Genomic DNA, 19497 nt, shown 5'->3' with positions numbered 1-19497 from the left:
TTTCACTCTACATTTAGACTCAACGTGCTTTTAAATTATTTGGCTACTATAAATTTACACACGATGATAAGCCCCTTCGTTGAGCTATCATTTATGGCCAGGTCGCTTCTGGGAAAAAGAGCCATACATCTCAGTGGGTCTTACATGGTAAAATGAAACAAAGTAAATCGTGATTCCCTCTCTTCTAGTCCACATAGCCGGTCTCGCAAGCAACGACCACTTCCATTACAAACTCGCGAGCATTCCCTCCAAAGCGATGTGCGACGGTTAACTATCTAATGCAACAACCCATGTGCAACTAGCGTGGTTGGCTACGTACAGTCTGTTCTCCCATAATGCGTCTTGTTGTTTTCATAACGCGAATTGGATGTGACGTGATTAATGTATTAGGGAACACATTTTTTATTACGCGGATGTGAATTGGATATAACACAATCGAGTGAACAGAACTACGTCACGCGAGTTGGAATAAGCGGTCGTACGGCTGCCTCGGCGTAGCATCACACAAGGCATTGGGATGCTGCTGGATGCTTCTAGATGCTACCCCCGCACCTAAGTCTTTGTTCAGCCTGCGTATGCATCTCACGTGTTATCATGGACTGTGCTTTGCCCTATATTATATACGAGCGGGAAGTACCTGGCGTTGCCCGGGCAAAAAAGAAACGCACACATCGACTTGCACACACACAGACATCGACCCACACACACATCGACCTACACGCACACACATATTGACTTACACACATTGACTAACACACACACACATGGACTTACACACACACACACATGGATTAATGCACACACATCGACGTACACACACACAGAGACTCACTCACACACATGGAATTACACACACATACATCGACATACACACAACAACCAACAACCGCCATTCGCCACTAAGTGGCGGTGACGTCACCACGAAGCTTGTGCCAGGCGATGTGCACCTTGAGGCCACGTGAAGTGTCGAACGCCCACTGGCAGGAGGTCACGGGGCAGACCCAGATGCCACAGGTCGACTGACTGAGACGACTGGCTGATGCACCACCTGTACCCCCGACTGTGCCAACTTGCTGTGCTTTAGCTACACATGCTGTTGTGAGCGTCGCTCCTCCGCCCTCCGTTGTTGTTGGAGGGCAACTGCCTCCAACTGCCCAGTAGCGCCCTTCACGAGCCTCTTCTACAGAGGCCGATCTTGACACCGCTGGTACCAGTCATCGGCAAGTCCGCTCAGCTTCACATCCTCCTGTACCACATCACTCCATCTCCTATCTAGCCTGTGCCGCGCCTATTTAGCCCCCTTGAGGGCTACATAGCCCAGCCAACGCAGCCTTGCCCGCTGTAGGAGCTCACCGATGGGACTTTGTCTAGATCTTTCAAGGATTTGTGAGCTCCTCACACAATCCAGCCAGGTTAAACCCAGGATGGATCGTAGGCAGGCCAGCCTAAATGTTTCTAACTGGTGAAGATGTTCCATTAAGGGGGTTCACGTTTTGCAAGCGTAGAGAAGGGAGGGAATGACTGGCCGAGAAGACCTGAAACTTCATGCGGAGCGACAGACCAGGTAGCTTCCACACAGCATTACGCAACCGATGAAAATATAATGCCGCTCGACTGATTCGGAGTGAGACCTCTGCTGTTAAACCGGAGCCGGCCATGAGCACACTGCCCAGGTATGGGAAACTCTCCACTCTCTCCACAACTGCCCTATCACCAATTGGGAGTTGTGGGGGTGGAGTGTCCGATGGTACAAAATACCCAGGCAGGTGCTTCGTTTTGGTGGGGCTGATGGTACGGCCCCATCTCTTAGTGGCACGCTCCAGTCTCAGCAGCAGCGTCTCCAACTCCTCCTCTAAATGAGCAGCTATTACCAAATCATCGGCATACATAACGTGGTTGACCAATAGGGAGCCATCCCTTGATCGCACCCGGGCATCGATCAGCCTCCCATTTTATCTGTACCAGATGGAAATTCCTCCGGTACAGCTGTAGTGACATAAGAAGGGAGGGGCTGCTGGGGGCTCTGGGTTCCCGGGCGGGTCCAGACGCTTGAGCCTCTGGGCGCCAGGCGCTGGGTTCCCAGGGGGTCCAGACGCTCAAGCCTCTGGGCGCCAGGCATTGGGTTCCCAGGGGGTCCAGACACTTAAGCCTCTGGACGCCGCCAACGGGGGGGGGGGGGGGGGGGGGGGCTGTGTGTGCTCTGTGGGATGTCTGGTGGCGCACACGGCCCCACCCCTTGTTGGACCAGGCATAAAAGGAGAGCTCCCTGGACGATCGGGGCCCAGTTGTAACTCAAGACCCAAGACCCACGACCAGCCATCTGGAGACCCTGGGATGCTGTGAGAGCCAGCGCTGGGACTCTGGAACTCCCGACTCTGCAACCTTGTGAGGGCGAGTTGCAGAGCGTAGCCAGAGTAGAGTATCTAGGCTGTGTAGCTAGGCTGTGTACCTAGGTTGTAACAGAGTATCAGGACTGTTGGAGTACTGTTGGAGTGTTGTATTGTAATAAAGAAGTTACCTCTACAAGTGTCTCCGGAACCCGTTACACAGCTATTGAATGCTTCATGAACTACGTGGTCAAAATAGATGTTAAATCATTTGGGAGCCAGAGGACATCCCTGTCGCACCCAAAGGTGTACAGGGAATGGCTCTGACTCCTGGCCAAGTAGTTTTACCCGGGCCCGCTCACCATCATGAAGGTCCTTAATTATCGTGGGCAGAGGGTCAGGGACTCCGAAAGTACAGATGAAAAGATACACACACAACACATCCACACACACATACGACAATGCGTCCTCGATTTCCCATTTCCCCCCGAAGCGCTCGATCCCACTCCTGACATTAGAGGCGGAGTTAAATTAAAATGTGAATGGTTTGCAATTTTCCTTAAGAGTATATTTTTTTGGTTAGATCACAGAAATATAAATGTGTCGTGAAACCTGCCATCACCCGACACAGCCAATCAGTAAGGTTTGTCACGTAAATAACACATCCAAATTCATTACTAGTTCAGCACACCGGTGTGTTGGAGAGTAAACCCACAACATTTACAATCCTAATACAACGTTTCACCGGAAATTACAACCAGTATCTTCAGGCAAAAGCCAGAGTTGTTTGCAATTTAACAGTCAATTGGAATACTCTATTTCTCGGTTTGAAACAAAAGCACAACGTCTTGGTTTCCTTTCTTATAACCTTCTATAAAGCTCTGCATAAACCCGCATTATCAATTTAATTCCAGTGGCCACCTGCGGACTTCTCGGAATGTTTCAAGGGTCATGAACCTGCTCGTGCGTAATTCACGCTTGGCAGTAACACACTCACACACATACACTTACTATAACTGCATCGCAATAACACACTCACACACACTTGCTATAACTGCATCGCAATAACACACTCACACACACTTGCTATAACTGCATGGCAATAACACACTCACACACACTTGCTATAACTGCATCGCAATAACACACACACACTTGCTATAACTGCATCACAATAACACACACACGCTTGCTATAACTGCATCGCAATAACACACACACACTTGCTTAAACTGCATCGCAATAACACACACACACACACTTCTTCTTGGTTCTTTCGGTAAAGTCATGTAGAATGGAAATAATAAAATAATAATAAAAATAAAACATAATAAAATAATTCTCACGACGTTTCGGCCACAACGCAAGCAGCCGTCCTCAGGTGAAGAACAGGTCTGTCGAGAAGATAGTCTGAATGACACACTCCAGGCTTGGAGCGTCTATTTAAGCTGGGAGGAATGAGGAAGAGCGCCTTGACTAAATAATTTGCATATCAAAAGGAATTTTAGCATATTTATGGGAAATGCAGATATGCGATTAGTACTACTTGTGAAATGCGTAGGAGGTTTGGCGGGGGGTTTAAAGTCATGTTTTGCCCGTGTATTATGCAGGATTAGCCGCATCAAAGGGAGGGGATAGAGGGAAGCATTAATAAAGGGAAGGAATGTTAATAGTATGGAGCTGCAGTAACTAAACCACCACGTAAACAACTAAAGTATAAACTACATAGTATCATCAGTATACTAAATATACTCTCCAATAAGCTGAGCTACTAACAGTAAGTAATACATTACAATTCTATATCACAAAAAATATAATATGCTTCCAGCTAAACTTTATTCTCTTGCATCACACGGGTCTACCCCGTACTATATACTGCCATAGACAAACCCAACATTAAATTATATACTGTATTGCTATACACCACCCTACTGTATATCACACTGCTGTATATTCACTATACAATTACGACACCATGTATTACTTTGTACATTGTATTAAACATTACAATTTTATACTATTTATTATTATACAATCCGCTATACACTATACCATTGACCGTCGCATGAAAGATACTAAGAAGAAGCAGCGAAATATGTCAATGGGAGAGTGGTGGTTGGAGACTTGCAGCGGAGCAAAGAATCCATTCCCTGCGGAGAATACAAGATATATAGTCAATGCCAGTGAGTGGAACGCGGTCTGAAAGTCACCGTAAACGTGAACACAATCAGTTAAGATCCGAAATGGTTTATTACGTCCTTCCAATGATTGCTGAGCCAGAATCCATCTTCTCGGTTTAAATTGTCTCTGTGTTTGTATATGTAGATCGCCTCATGAACGAATCTCTCATGGTAGCCAGATGGCTTGCAGAGAACCTCTGTCTTGGAGCAGTCAATATCATGTGAGCCCACTGAATTGTAACAGTGATCTGCCACGGCTGAGGTGTTTGTCCTACCGTGTTTCAAGTCTGCTTTATGTTCACGGATGCGGTCCGAGACATGTCGTTTGGTTTCTCCAATGTAACTGCTACCACAGAGGCAACTTAGTTTGTAGACGCCAGGGTACTGTATGTTTAGAACCACATCTTTTACAGACGGGACCAGATCACGGATTTTATGTACTGTGTTGAATCGGACCTGGATCTTGTGTTTTATCAGGATTTTGGAGATCTTTTTTGTGACCCCAGCAATGTCGGGTAAGGTGATGGTTTTGAAAGGTTCCTCAACAGGATCCTTCTTGATGGTTGGAGTGATGGCTTTGCGGATTGTGTAGTCGGAGTAACCATTAGCCTTAAGAGCTTGGCATACGTGTTTGAGTTCACTGGCAATGTGTTCCTGTTCGGAGATGCATTGGGCTCTATGGTATAGAGCAGGGGTCCTCAAACTATGGCCCGCGGGCCACATGCGGCCCGCCGAGGACATTTATCCGGCCCATGGTCACTAATTGGGCTGCGCTTGTGAGCACTAATTGGGCTGCGCTGGTGAGCACTCATTGGGCTGCGGTGGTGGGCACTGATTGGGCTGCGGTGGCAAGCACTGATTTGGCTGCGCTGGCGAGCACTGATTGAGCTGCGGCGGTGGGCACTGATTGAGCTGCGGCGGTGGGCACTCATTGGGCTGCGCTGGTGAATGGTTCAATGGGCCAATTGACTGGACTAGCCCCCCAGGCCTAAGGCTGCCAGCCCTCCCCTGGCTGCGCTTGACTGGCTCTCCCTCCCTCAGCTCCCTCACTTGCCCCTCGGCTCCACTCCCAGTGATATTCCTGTGTGCTGGGGATGTACTGCGATCTGTGAACAAAACTGCAGGTGTAATTAACTTTTTAATGGCACCCGCACCAGTGTGAGCCTGGGGTAAAAGCGGAGTTCCCCCAATCAGACTGCATTGATGGGCAGTGCAGTCTGTATGTCTCTGTGTGGGCAAAGTTATTGCTGGTATATTGTTTTTGTAGCGCTGTATATATATTAGTATTTTACTAATAGCAATTTTGACTCCCTAGGAAACAATGATGTCAAGAAAGAGAAAAATTTACTCGGAGTGTAGGATATTCAAAGAACAGTGGACTTATGATTACTTTTTCATGCAGTACAAGGAAAGAGCTGTGTGTCTGATATGCCAGAATATAGTGTCTGTTCAAAGAATACAATTTACGTCGACACTATGAAACTCAACATAAAGATACATATGATTGTTTGGTCGGAGAAGTGAGAAAAGATAAAATATTAAAACTGAAAAATACATTAACAACTCAGCAAAATACTTTTGTGAAGCAGAAGCAGCTAAATATTTCATCACTGCGAGCAAGTTTTCAAGTTGCCAAGCTAATAGCGTGCACTGGCAGACCATTCGTGGAGGGAGAATTTGTTAAAGAATGCCTTCTTTCTGTTGCCAAAGGGATGTGTCCAGAGAAGGCCGATTTATTTAGTACAGTGAGTCAGGACCTACAATTACACGGAGGATTGAAGAAATGGGAGACAATTTGCATCAGCATTTGCAAAACTCCACAAAAAAACTTTCCTATTTTTCCTTGGCACTCGACGAAAGCAATGATGTTCGTGATTCTGCACAACTTCTAATTTTTATTCGTGGGACGAATGACTATTTCGAAGTCACAGAAGAGCTTGCTGCACTGCAAAGCATCAAAGGAACAACTACAAGAGAGGATATCTATGAAAAGGTTTGCCAAACTGTGAATGGTTTGGAGCTGAACTGGGCTAAACTAGCCAGTGTGACAACTGATGGTGCTCCTAGTATGGTGGGGTCTAAGAAAGGAGTAATTGCTCGCATTAACCAAGAGATGGACAAACATAACCATTCTCATCCAATAGCCATACACTGCCTCATCGACCAACAAGCGCTGTGTAGTAAATCACTGAAGTGGGACTCTGTTATGAAAATTGTGGTATCTTGTGTTAACTTCATTAGAGCTCATGCACTAAACCACAGACAATTTCAGGAATTTCTGTCTGAACTAAATGTTGACTATGAAGATGTTCTGTACCACACAGAAGTCCGTTGGCTGAGTCGAGGGAGAGTTTTGAAACGTTTCTATGACTTACTTGCACAGATTACAACTTTTCTGCTTTCAAAAAACAAAGAAGTACCAGAGCTCAATGATGCAGAATGGAAATTGCACCTTGCCTTTCTGACAGATGTAACAGAGCTACTCAACAGTTTCAATGTGCAACTTCAAGGAAAGGGGAAGCTCATCTGTGATATGCAATCATATGTCAAAGCATTTGAAGTAAAATTAGGCCTCCTCATCAAACAAGTTAAGGAGGAAAACTTCTGCCATCTCCCCACAACTCAAAATCTGTTAGCGAAAAAACCATTGGTTGCAATTCCCAAACAAAATATGTGTGGATTCACTGGAAAAATTGCAAAAGGAGTTCCAATTTAGATTTAAAGAGCTTCATCTCCATGAACAGGACATACAGCTTTTCCATAACCCATTTTCTATTGACATTGAAAATGTGGATACAATTTACCAAATGGAACTGGCTGAACTGCAGAATTGTGACTCCCTGAAAGACGCATTCAAGTCAAGCAGCCTTCATAATTTCTATGCATCTCTCCCCTCTGAGACATATATCCTCATCTCAGGAACCATGCACTCAAAATGGCAACCATCTTTGGCAGCACTTATGTCTGTGAACAGACTTTTTCCAGAATGAAACATTTGAAATCTCCAACCAGATCTAGACTAACGGATGCACACTTGCATCACTTGTTACGACTAGCAGTGACAAATATGGAACCGGACATTGACCATCTCATTAGCCAAAAGCAGGCCCATAGTTCCCATTGAAATACTGGCAAGTTTGTTGATTTAACTTTACTTGTTCTTCATTTTAAATATTGTATTTGTTCCCGTTTTGTTTCTTCACTTCAAAATAAGATATATGCAGTGTGCATATGAATTTGTTCATAGTTTTTTTTTAACTATAGTCCGGCCCTCCAACGGTCTGAGGGACAGTGAACTGGCCCCCTGTTTGAAAAGTTTGAGGACCCCTGGTATAGAGTCTTGATGAGGGAATTCTTCTGGGATGGATGGTGGTGGGAGGACGGCTGCTTGCGTTGTGGCCGAAACGTCGTGAGAATTATTTTATCATGTTTTATTTTTATTATTTTATTAATTCCATTCTACGTGACTTTACCGAAAGAACCAAGAAGATAAATCCCTGCAGTCATGAACTCTTTAAATCGAAACACACACACTTGCTATAACTGCATCGCAATAACACACACACACACTTGCTATAACTGCATCGCAATAACTCACACACACACACACTTGCTATAACTGCATCGCAATAACACACACACTTGCTATAACTGCATCGCATTAACTCACACACACACTTGCTATAACTGCATCGCAATAACTCACACACACACACACTTGCTATAACTGCATCGCAATAACACACACACTTGCTATAACTGCATCGCATTAACTCACACACACACACACACTTGCTATAACTGCATCGCAATAACACACACACACACACACTTGCTATAACTGCATCGCAATAACTCACACACACACACTTGCTATAACTGCATCGCAATAACACACACACACTTGCTATAACTGCATCGCAATAACTCACACACACACACACACTTGCTATAACTGCATCGCAATAACACACACACTTGCTATAACTGCATCGCATTAACTCACACACACACTTGCTATAACTGCATCGCAATAACTCACACACACACACACTTGCTATAACTGCATCGCAATAACACACACACTTGCTATAACTGCATCGCATTAACTCACACACACACACACACTTGCTATAACTGCATCGCAATAACACACACACACACTTGCTATAACTGCATCGCAATAACACACACACACACTTGCTATAACTGCATCGCAATAACACACACACACTTGCTATAACTGCATCGCAATAACACACACACACTTGCTATAACTGCATCGCAATAACACACACACACACTTACTATAACTGCATCGCAATAACACACACACACACTTGCTATAACTGCATCGCAATAACTCACACACACACACTTGCTATAACTGCATCGCAATAACACACACACACACTTGCTATAACTGCATCGCAATAACTCACACACACACTTGCTATAACTGCATCGCAATAACACACTCACACACACTTGCTATAACTGCATCGCAATAACACACACACACACACTTGCTATAACTGCATCGCAATAATACACACACACTTGCTATAACTGCATCGCAATAACACACACACACACTTGCTATAACTGCATCGCAATAACACACACACACACACTTGCTATAACTGCATCGCAATAACTCACACACACACACACTTGCTATAACTGCATCGCAATAACACACACACTTGCTATAACTGCATCGCAATAACTCACACACACACACTTGCTATAACTGCATTGCAATAACACACTCACACACACTTGCTATAACTGCATCGCAATAACACACACACACTTGCTATAACTGCATCGCAATAACACACACACACTTGCTATAACTGCATCGCAATAACTCACACACACACACACTTGCTATAACTGCATCGCAATAACACACACACACACTTGCTATAACTGCATCGCAATAACACACACACACACTTGCTATAACTGCATCGCAATAACACACACACACACTTGCTATAACTGCATCGCAATAACACACACACACACACTTGCTATAACTGCATCGCATTCAAACTGGCCGCAGCTGGTGCAATCACCCTTTCGCGCAAATGGAAAAGTAAGTCGGCCAGGGTACCATAAGTTCATGGTGTGGAACACTCCTGAAACCAACAACAGCTGGATATCACAACTTAGACTGCGATTTATAGTTGCTACCAAATTCGTATCCCACGAGGAAGAGGAATGCACATGCCAAAGTTGGACAGGTTGTTGGCCTGCCTCTCTCCTGAGGTGTAAGGAATGAAATGAGGACCCCCCACCCCCCTCTTCGTAATGCGGCGCCTGGACCCCTCTGACCCGTGGGTCCCCAGTTGCACCACCTGCACGCATGTCGACAACCACGCCGCTGCTCTACCGTGCGTCGATGTTCTGTACGGATGGTTTACGGCGCCGCATGCGCACTGATGCTGTGCACCGAGACACACTCTCGCTGCTAAGAATGAACGGTGGCAGCAGGCGTTTGCCACCGGAACAACCACGACGTGGCTTCTTGCTGAAATTGACACGGGGCAATGCACGTCTACGTTTTGAAGCTTTAGGCGGTGGTGGGAATTGATCTTCCTATGGCAGTACTGAGTCTTAGCCATAGGAAAAGCACCATTCGCTTCATGGACATGCAGTTTATTGTCCTGAAGCGTCGAATCGTTGGGTTAATCCTCAACTGGGATTCCAAATCGCCACCATTTGCCCTTTAGTGACTGGCGCTGTAACTACTCGGCCACCTGTAGAGAGATTGCAAATAACAAAATACAAATACTGGACACAAAGTAGTCATTAGCGTCATTGTGGAGACGCAAATTAACAAAATATAAAAGCAGCCAATGTCTCCTTCGCATAAATCCGTCTCTCCACATCAACGATAACAAATATTTATTGCAAAACTCATCAGATGTATGACACATTTGGGAGTGCATTATTTCAGCATCCAGTGTTTCAATCACTGCTAGTGAGCCGCTGATCTTACAGGCAATCACCGTTCCCTAACCCTAATCGGTCCCAGTATGATGCAACATTACGTAAATTGTACAATGATATAATGCGTTACTCAAATATTACAAAAGTATGATTCATAGTTGATGTCTGGGTGAAGCCAATCTTTTTGGCCATGTTAGGTACTGGAGGGGATAACAACACATTTGGCTAGATCATTTTGTGGGCCCTGACCAACACAACAAATCAACGACAAATCCCTGCATAGTAATGTTCACTTCAGTAGTTCCTCTGCGAATTACATTACGTGACCAATGTCATCAGTCTCTTGCAGTAATAATTGCCCCCCCCCCTTCCCGTGCGAAATGCCTTTGCACCGTGTGTACAAACCTCCACGCCTTCTAGGTGGAAAGGCGCAGTGGTGGAATATGTCGCGGTCGGAACAACCAAACAACAATGTGGGAATTCAAATTATGGTGAGGAATTGGAGTCGGGGCTGAAATCAGTTCGACTGCCACATGGTGACGGTGCATCACTGCAACTGTACTTATGTTTAACTTCTTTCGCACCGTGCGTAGCCAATTGTGCTAATCAAAGGTGTGGCGAGGGGGGGGACAACAAACTAAACACAAAAATCAGTTCTGAAGAAATGAGTTGTCAATCTCGATGATGATTTAAAAGTGCACAGTTCCCAGTGGCTTCATAATATTGGAAGGAAGAGCGTTCAAGACGCCTGCAAAAGCGCATCCGAAAGGACACGCCACTGCTGGCAGCAGGAACTTTGTTAGCAAGCTCTGGAGGCCCTGTTGATGGTATTTTGGCTTAGTATTCCACGCTTTTTACCACTTGGGTTGGTGGGGAAGTCGAAAGTAGCAGACCTATAGACTCGCCTTGGCATGGGAATGTGGAATTTCCACCACTAGCTGAAGACCAAACTGGAAATGATTTCTGCCCCATGCTCAAGTGAGCGGGAGATCAGTTTGACGTTAACTTGCATGCTGCATCTTTCCTCGAAGCCTGAGTACTTTTACCGCTTCCGAAACATGCCCAACCAAGTTAATGTTCATGTATGGACAGTAAACATCACTACCCACAAAGAACTCTATATGCCGCGGTGGCAAGATGTTTACTATCTCGCCTGGTATACAGGAGGTCATGGGTTCAGACCTGACCCTATCGCCTGCTCTATATTTTGAGTTTGCATGTTCTCCCCATGGTGGGCGTGGATTTTTATCCGGGTCCTCCAGTTTTTCCCCCCACATTTAGAATCAATATCGCGCATTCAGAATGATTTGGCTGCTATATATGTCCACTTAAGCTACTTCGTTGAGCTATCATTTGTGGCCAGGTTGCTTCTGAAAAAGAGCTGTATAGTTTAGTGGGGTCTTACCTGGTAAAAATGTTAAATAGTTTAATGGTATACAGATGCCGGGTTTGTGTCTCTGCACAACAGGGCGAGGGCCCGTGCCACACAACCCAGCCAAGTTAGGATACAAACCACTGTTGTGTGTGTGCATGCGCATAATTGAATGTGAATTTGAGTTAATGCATGCCTTTTGGAGCCAAAATGTGGGTCTGCATGCGTTAGTCCATTTTTAGCGTGAGTGCACGTCTGTATGTGTTTGTGTGCGTGCGTGTTTTACGGGTGCATCTGCTTGTGGGAGCTTTTTATGCACAATTTAGTTATTTTAAACAAATAACAAGCCCGGACTCTTTGAAAGTGTGGTCAAGCAACTTTTCTTTCCCCAAATGTTACGCGCAAACGATGTCGCAAGCAGAGGGTGGTGAGCAGGAGGAGCGACGGTGTTTAAGCACGGGAGTGGGAGATTGAGCAACGGTGGAGTGTGTGTATTTTTGTGCGCAGGGCAGGAGGGTAAAGGTCGCAATGCGAGGTGTGTGCCAAGGTATTAGTGGGTGGGTAAAGTCGAGCGTGAAGGTCGGAATGTGTGTGTCTGTTAAGTGGGTGGAGTGTGAGGTACTTGGTGGGGGTAGATATGTATAATTATTTGTCTGGTACAGTAATAAATGTGTTCCTTTATATTCCCACTGGAACTCTGGCTGTGGATGTTACTATAACTATGCAATTGTACAGTTAACGCGGATGTTGTTTGGCAAAATTGTTCACAAAAAAAATAATGAAAGTAAATTTACATTCCTCTTCTAATACGATTAAAGTGGTGATCACGATATTTCTATTCAAACCCCAAAACCGTATTCCCGAATTACGCGTGAATCTTGCACCCTCATCCAATGGACAGGTGCAACAAAATGGCCGCCACTACTCCCTCTGTACAAAATGGCTTGCTACCATAAACCTTTGAGTCATGCTTTATCATCTCCTGAACTCTAAACATCAGTAAAATCACGAACATTTACAACCAATGGCTTAAACTGTGACCTTATCTTTAAAGATAACTATAAATGCAGTGTTTAGCCTTGAAAGGAACCCACATCAAATGCATTGAACTCTACCCTCACTGTAAAATCTGTGTATCGGCTGCGAGTTTGGTCTGAGCGATTATCAATTGAAGAGGGCACTTTAAGAACTTAACATGTGTAGTCAGCGGCTTCCGAGACAAGTCGTGTAGAAGGCTTCTTATTTTTTAGGAACACACTGGGCGATACATATATGTAACGCAGCTACACATATCCGACCCTATCACACAACCCCATCATCGGCGTCAAACTATGCAGCTGTCCCACTAGCGCAGCGACGGCGACGATGAGAGCCTTGCAGAAGATTGGCCACGTAATTGGACGACGAAGAGAGATGATGTCGAGCAGCGACGATGCCAGGACCCAGGACCTGCAACAGCACCGAACCTCTGGTTCGGTCCCCCTTATATACGCCCCAGCGTGGCCAAGCCCCGCCTTCAGCCACACCCCCTTCCAGAACCTTGAAGCAGGTTCCCGGAGCTTCGACTGACTCCGCCTTTTACCTTTACCCCAGTTACACCCCCCTCATAATTAGCATTACGAAATATACCCATAATATACCCATAACCGCGATTACCCTGTCAGGCCCACAGGTGTACACATTGCGAGCGTAGTGTACATCGTATTGGATGAATAATTTCCCAGTGAGACAAATTGCAATTTATACATTCAGATCATGGTAGCGAGGAGGGTCCTGCCAAGTTGTCGCGGTCGGGGGGGTGTTACGCAGCTGCAATGTAATCCCAATTGAGTAGTTTGCAGGTGTACATTTTCAGCATGAGTATGCTTGGCTCATACCAGTCACGTTCGTTGTCTATTTTTGTTCCTCCTCGGCACCGCACTATATATATAGTCTAAGGTGATTGCACTGGTGATAGTCGTGTTGTCCTTCCCCTGCACCTCCAATGAGTATGGTTGGCAACGTATGGTGCGAAAGAACTTCAACGTTCATACAAACGTACAAACAAGTCTCTATTAAACTACTTTGGGAGCAAACAAACGGCCTTTTGGCAACACAATCAACCGTCTCAGCTTGCAAGAACGTGTTCAGTAAAATAACGTAAATGCACCCCTGATGATGATGGTGATGATGCCCCGGTGCATGTTATCTACACGTGCGTGTTTTTTATCTGTGAAAAAAAATCGAACAACCCAGAGGCAACGTACAAACTCTGTTCCCCAGAGCTGATTTCTGTGAGCCGTTAATTGTTACTGTGTGCCAGTTGCGGCGTTCAGCCCAGTAATCGGTCGTTGTGTGGGGGCCGTTGGCCCCCGGGGTCCCTCCCGCCTGCATCCCCTATTCCGTTTACGTTACCCCACCTCCCTATTACCCGCTACGGTTTCGCCGGCATTCGACCGCGACACCCCTACTATTACAGCCTCGCGCCGCGCTCCCACGCTGCGAGCATACGTGCGCACATCATCATCAATCAAACGCCGTGCTCGCAGTATAGCCCTGTGCGGCACGTTACCAATGCGCATCCGTATCCGACACGTAACGAATGTATGCGCACTCCCACACACAGCTCTGCGCGGCACTCACTCAATACTGACCACTCGCGTTAGGATCGCGCACCTGTATTATACACGTCGTGAACGTGCGCGCACACACATACAGCTCCACACGCGATACCCACTCTTGCGCCGCTCTGCGCCGCGCTGGCCGCTCACGTTATGATCGCGCACCTGGGGTACGCCGATTACGCACGCCGAGAGCTTACACATACACCGTACCACACGCGTTCACACTTATAACACGAGATCACACGAGGCCACGATCAGCTATTAATGATTTATTACCCGCGACCTGGAACTAGATGTTAAATCAGTGAGTCGACGAGGCTGGCCTACGCTGATACCTCTATACCTATTCCCGATTTATCTGCTATGATTCTAATTCACCTTCTTACTCACTGTTAAGTGTCCACGGCGGTCCGCTGATCCTTGTGCTAACCGCGTGCCTCGGTGCGTCACACGGACGTCCGGGTCGCTGGCTGCAGCTGCGTCTGGTCGCCTGGCGCTGGAGTAAGAGAGCGATTTCCCCTCTGCGCCCCTCTATTTATCCTCCCTACCTCAAAGGGGATGCTGCGCTGAACAATGGGCTCGTGCACCTCGAGCCCGCGCACGGTGGTTCCGGGCGCTGTTGATATGCTAATCAGTGTGCGGCGTGCAAGGCGTAAATCCTAGTTAATCCCTTACCCTTCCTAACAATGGGGCCTGCGCGCTCAAGCGTAATTATCCCAACCCTCCATGACTATGCGCAACAGCTCCTGCGGTCCCGCTATTCATGCTGTCCCGTCCCTCCCCTGCTTGCCCCGTCGACCCGTGGGGGTGTGTGTGGGGGGAAATGCACCTCAACCGCGGTGGCCGAATGCCCCATGCCGCGACCACACCATATTAAGGCTGGTCGCAGCGCCGCGGTGCCACGTAGCACGGGGGAGGTCATCCAATTCCCTGATCGCCGGAAACCGTGAGAGTTAACCCCGATATGGGTTTCTCGGATAAAAACCAGTCGGCCAGGTGACCTCCCCGTCCAGCTCTATGGGTGGGGGAAAATGCGTGCGGGTGTGTTCGTGTGAGGTGAGGTGAGGGGGACGCGGGGTTGGCTCCGTTGCTTGGTGGTGGCGAGGTCGGGGATTTGGGCGCCTGCCGAACGGCTTCGTGGCGGCGGCATCACAGTTGCGTTCGTATGTCCCAGCAGGTGTTGCGGACAGCATCGTGGTGACCACCACTCCACCAACTGTGGATATTGAGGTCGGGGAATCTTTAAAAATAAAATGCAGCTGGGAACGTGGAATTTCACGTGTAGATTCCAACGACCCCCAACTGGCATGGTTTATTGTGAGTATTGCACACTTTTTAAAATATGTATTTGTAAACTATGTACTCTTCATGGTATGTAATACATGGTTAATCAATAATGTGATCTTCATTATCAGCTGTGATCAATCCACTGCTGGATGAAGCCCTTCATTAAAGCCACCGCCACCTATCACGATCCTGTGATGTAATAATCCACAGGCACAACAAAGTAAATAGAGTCAATGTTTAAGAACGAAACAGGAAGACTTCTTCACAATTCTGATTAATCACCTGATGAAGCTGGTTGTGTCATGGTAATCGAATTGTAAATACTGTGAGTTTATTCTCCAACACACCGGTGTGCTGAAGTAGTAACTGATTGGCACGTTTTGTTTACGTGACAAATCTTACTAATTGGCTGTGTCGAGTGGTGGCGGGTTTAATGACACATTTATATTTACGCGATCTAACCCAAAAAAATGATATTATGGATGAACTGATTTCATCACTCCCATCTCTTTGGCTAACGTATGTACTTCATATACTTTCTGCGCGTGCAGCCTATAGAAAATACTCGACAGAGAATCCTTTACAAGCAGGGTCGAATCGAGCAGGTCGATTTGTCAAAATTCGGGAACCGCATCTCCATTCAGGACGAGTTCACTCTGGTGATTAACAACACCATCCCCAGCGACTCGGGTTACTTCATCTGCACCGTGTCGGCTGGGGTGGAGGGAGCTGGAGAAGCCAAGACAAGAGTCAACGTTTGCTGTAAAGTCCTAACTATAACACTTTTTCTGTACACCTCAAAGTCGCACCTACACCACCGCATCTGCTGTGATGTTCTCCACAATAGGAACCCTTTAGCTGTCCACCTCAATATCGCACCTTCACCACTGCTGGATTACACACCGTGTCTTACCAGCTGATCCTATTTCCTCCATTACATTTCTAACCAATCTGCTAGGATCTCCTCTGCAACAACCACGTGTCGCTTGTTATAAGCGTTTAATGCTGCAGTACTCCACGTATCCGTGGTGACGTTGGATCACGATTATTCCTGAGTTGTCTCCACCTATTTATAAGGAAAACTTGCAAATAAGCTGTCCTTCGCTTCTCAATTCATTGAGTCTGCGAAAAATGTGTGCATAATTATAATTGTAGAAAATAGGTTAACAGATAAGAGTTTTATATATAGCCATTTTATGGCCATGTTTTATGTATGTAGAACTTCTTTCCCACTGTACGTAGCCAACCATGCGAATCGGAGGTGCCGGAAATATCACGAAAACTCAGACTTAAGCAATATTATAAGTTCAAACTGTTATATATTTATTCATTTTAAACACTATAATGTGATATTTGTGTATTTTTTTTTACAAAGTGCAATCAAAAAGAAGACATGTGAGATTATCATGATCCACGTCCACCAGCTTCATCGTTCTAACAAAAGTTTGAAACCAATGAAAGCTTGGATTTGTCCGTTGAAAATTTGGTAAAAAAACTAAATTTGCAAAGATGCAAATAGGAGTTGATAGACGAACAAAATTGTGATAAACAATGAAACCAGAATTTTCCACCGTCAATTATTGCTGGTCACAAACACACAGAGGTGTGCTGCTCACAAATAGCAGGAAGTCACGACTCCCATCATGCCTTGCGTGCATGTCATGTGACCACCATGTAGAATGTTCTCAGCCTTGTCTGGACCAGCGACTCAACAGAGAGCTGTATTATCGTGTATACCAATTGCTTTTGGAAATGATAATTGTTTTTTTACCCTTTTATCTGGCAACAAAACTGACACCTTTTTTACGAGGAGTCATGTTTGCATAGACCACAATACCTGCAGTCATAATGCAAACAAAAACATAACTCTGATAATGTATGCACTGTCCATGAAGTTGATTGGTCCACACCCGAGACAGCTTTCCTTAGAGCCTAGTCTCACATGGGTTGGACCTGATGACGCCAAAAGGCGCACAACTCAAAGACAATGCACCATCAGAGTATGAGAGTTCGGGGTAAGCATTTACACCATTGGTACCAATGGTGTAAATGGTTTTGGAAATGTTTACCTTTTTAATGTTCTCTTGATGTTTACTTATTTCAGCGCCACCACAAGTACATATAATTGGAAAGCATGAACCTGTTCAAGCAAACAAAGATACCGTTGAGGTGAGATTTCATACAATTGAAGAGGCGTCGGAGAATGGTTCAACACTTCTTTATTTCTCCAACGTACAGCAACACTCGTTCCAAGACCAACCCCGAACACACGTCCCACAGCCCATTTTACCCCGCTCCCAATACACATCCACGGCGGGCGCACCTGGTCCGGATGACGTCCCTGCCCTTTAACCCCTGACCCCCCCGTCCCGCGCATTCCCGCGCGTGTGATTGGTGCGTGTTATAGTGAGAGCGGAGATGTCGTGTCTGCGTGGTGTGTGTGCGTGAGGGTGGCTCGCAGATCCCTTACACAATTAAACATCTCTACCTCGATAATCGCGTTCACCAATTGGTTTTTGTGCAATTTGCAATAATATTGTTTGCTGTGGTACAGTAATTGTATTGGGAAGGTCGGGTCGGCTTGGGTTTTGTTGGCGAGATGCTAACTATCTCGCCTGGTATACTGGAGGTCGTGGGTTCGATCCTGACCCTGATACCTGTTGTATATTTGGAGTTTGTGTGTTCTCCCTCTCTCCCCGCAGTCATGTGTATTTTTCTCCAGGCCCTCTGGTTCTTCCCTCCATGTTTATAAGCAACGTGCGTTTTAGAGTATTTGGCCAATAAACATTTCCACATGATAAGCCACTTCGTTGAGCTATCATTTGTGGCCAGGTCGCTTCTGAAAAAGAGCTGTATAGTTTAGTGGGGTCTTACCTGGTAAAAATGTTAAATGTAGATGCCAGCACCGCCATCTATTGCGCTGCATTTGAACGTATGACTCTTGATCCGAACAGGCAACTGAACATACGGGCAGGTTTGTTTGTATCTCTGAAATTTAGTAACTCGAATATTCGTAAGTAAAGGCGTATCTGTAGTTTAATTTTAGTTTGGAGGCTCTCATCTCTTAAATGGCGACATTTGAGAGAATCCAATTAATGTCGACACCCAGACTTCCTCTAAAGAGGGTTCATGAGCGCAGATGACGCAGACAGCCACCTATGAAGATGAGATTGTGTCCAGTAACAATATTGGTTTTGCTGACATTTACTTTCAACCTCAACCTCCTGAATTGCTCGTGATTCAAATGTAAACATGAACCACAGTATGAGTCATGCAAAGGTAGTCTTAGTTGCTTTTGTCTCGAACCACAGACCTATCAAGATAACCAAATCCCAGGCAAAGGATCAAGGCAAAGAGAAGACAAGTTAGTACAGTTAATCACCAATGTTATTATTAGCTTTTAGATTCAATCTGTAAGTTAAGAAATATCATGTTCTTAAGTGTGATAGGAAATTTCCCACTAAAATAACCAACATATATAGTCAGTCTCACCTCCACACACAGCATTGGCACTAGAACCAAACTTCTCAATTGGGGGTGGTCTCTCTCCTATACCGGAGTAACCCCTGGTGAGAGGCCCTGGCAGGGTGTGGGGATACTCATAAGCCCCCCGGCTGGGTGCTGTTCAGTTAGAGTTTATCCCGGTGGATGAAAGGGTCGCCTCATTGAGACTTCGGGTCTCAGAAAGGAAAACTGACTGTTGCCTGTGCTTATGCACCAAACAGCAGTTCAGAGTATTTGGCCTTTTTGGAGACGATTGCTGCAGT

General features: G+C 45.9%; 1 protein-coding gene across 4 annotated transcripts in view; it reads left to right on the top strand.

Annotated features, from left to right (window-relative positions):
* LOC133341994 (cell surface glycoprotein MUC18-like) overlaps positions 1-19497 on the top strand; it is a 52526-nt gene that overhangs the window by 3818 nt on the left and 29211 nt on the right. For 3 of the 4 annotated variants that reach the window (XM_061550852.1, XM_061550849.1, XM_061550851.1), the window contains exons 2-4: positions 15618-15760; positions 16282-16492; positions 17835-17899. In XM_061550852.1, the coding sequence (XP_061406836.1) occupies positions 15618-15760; positions 16282-16492; positions 17835-17899 (419 nt within the window). The remainder of the gene's footprint in view (positions 1-15617; positions 15761-16281; positions 16493-17834; positions 17900-19497) is intronic. The other variant, XM_061550850.1, reaches the window with a different exon arrangement.

The sequence above is a fragment of the Lethenteron reissneri genome, chromosome 13, assembly GCF_015708825.2.
Source record: "Lethenteron reissneri isolate LAM-NWPU_2019-01 chromosome 13, ASM1570882v1, whole genome shotgun sequence".
NCBI lineage: Eukaryota > Metazoa > Chordata > Hyperoartia > Petromyzontiformes > Petromyzontidae > Lethenteron > Lethenteron reissneri.
This window is presented reverse-complemented; position numbering and strand designations above follow the sequence as displayed.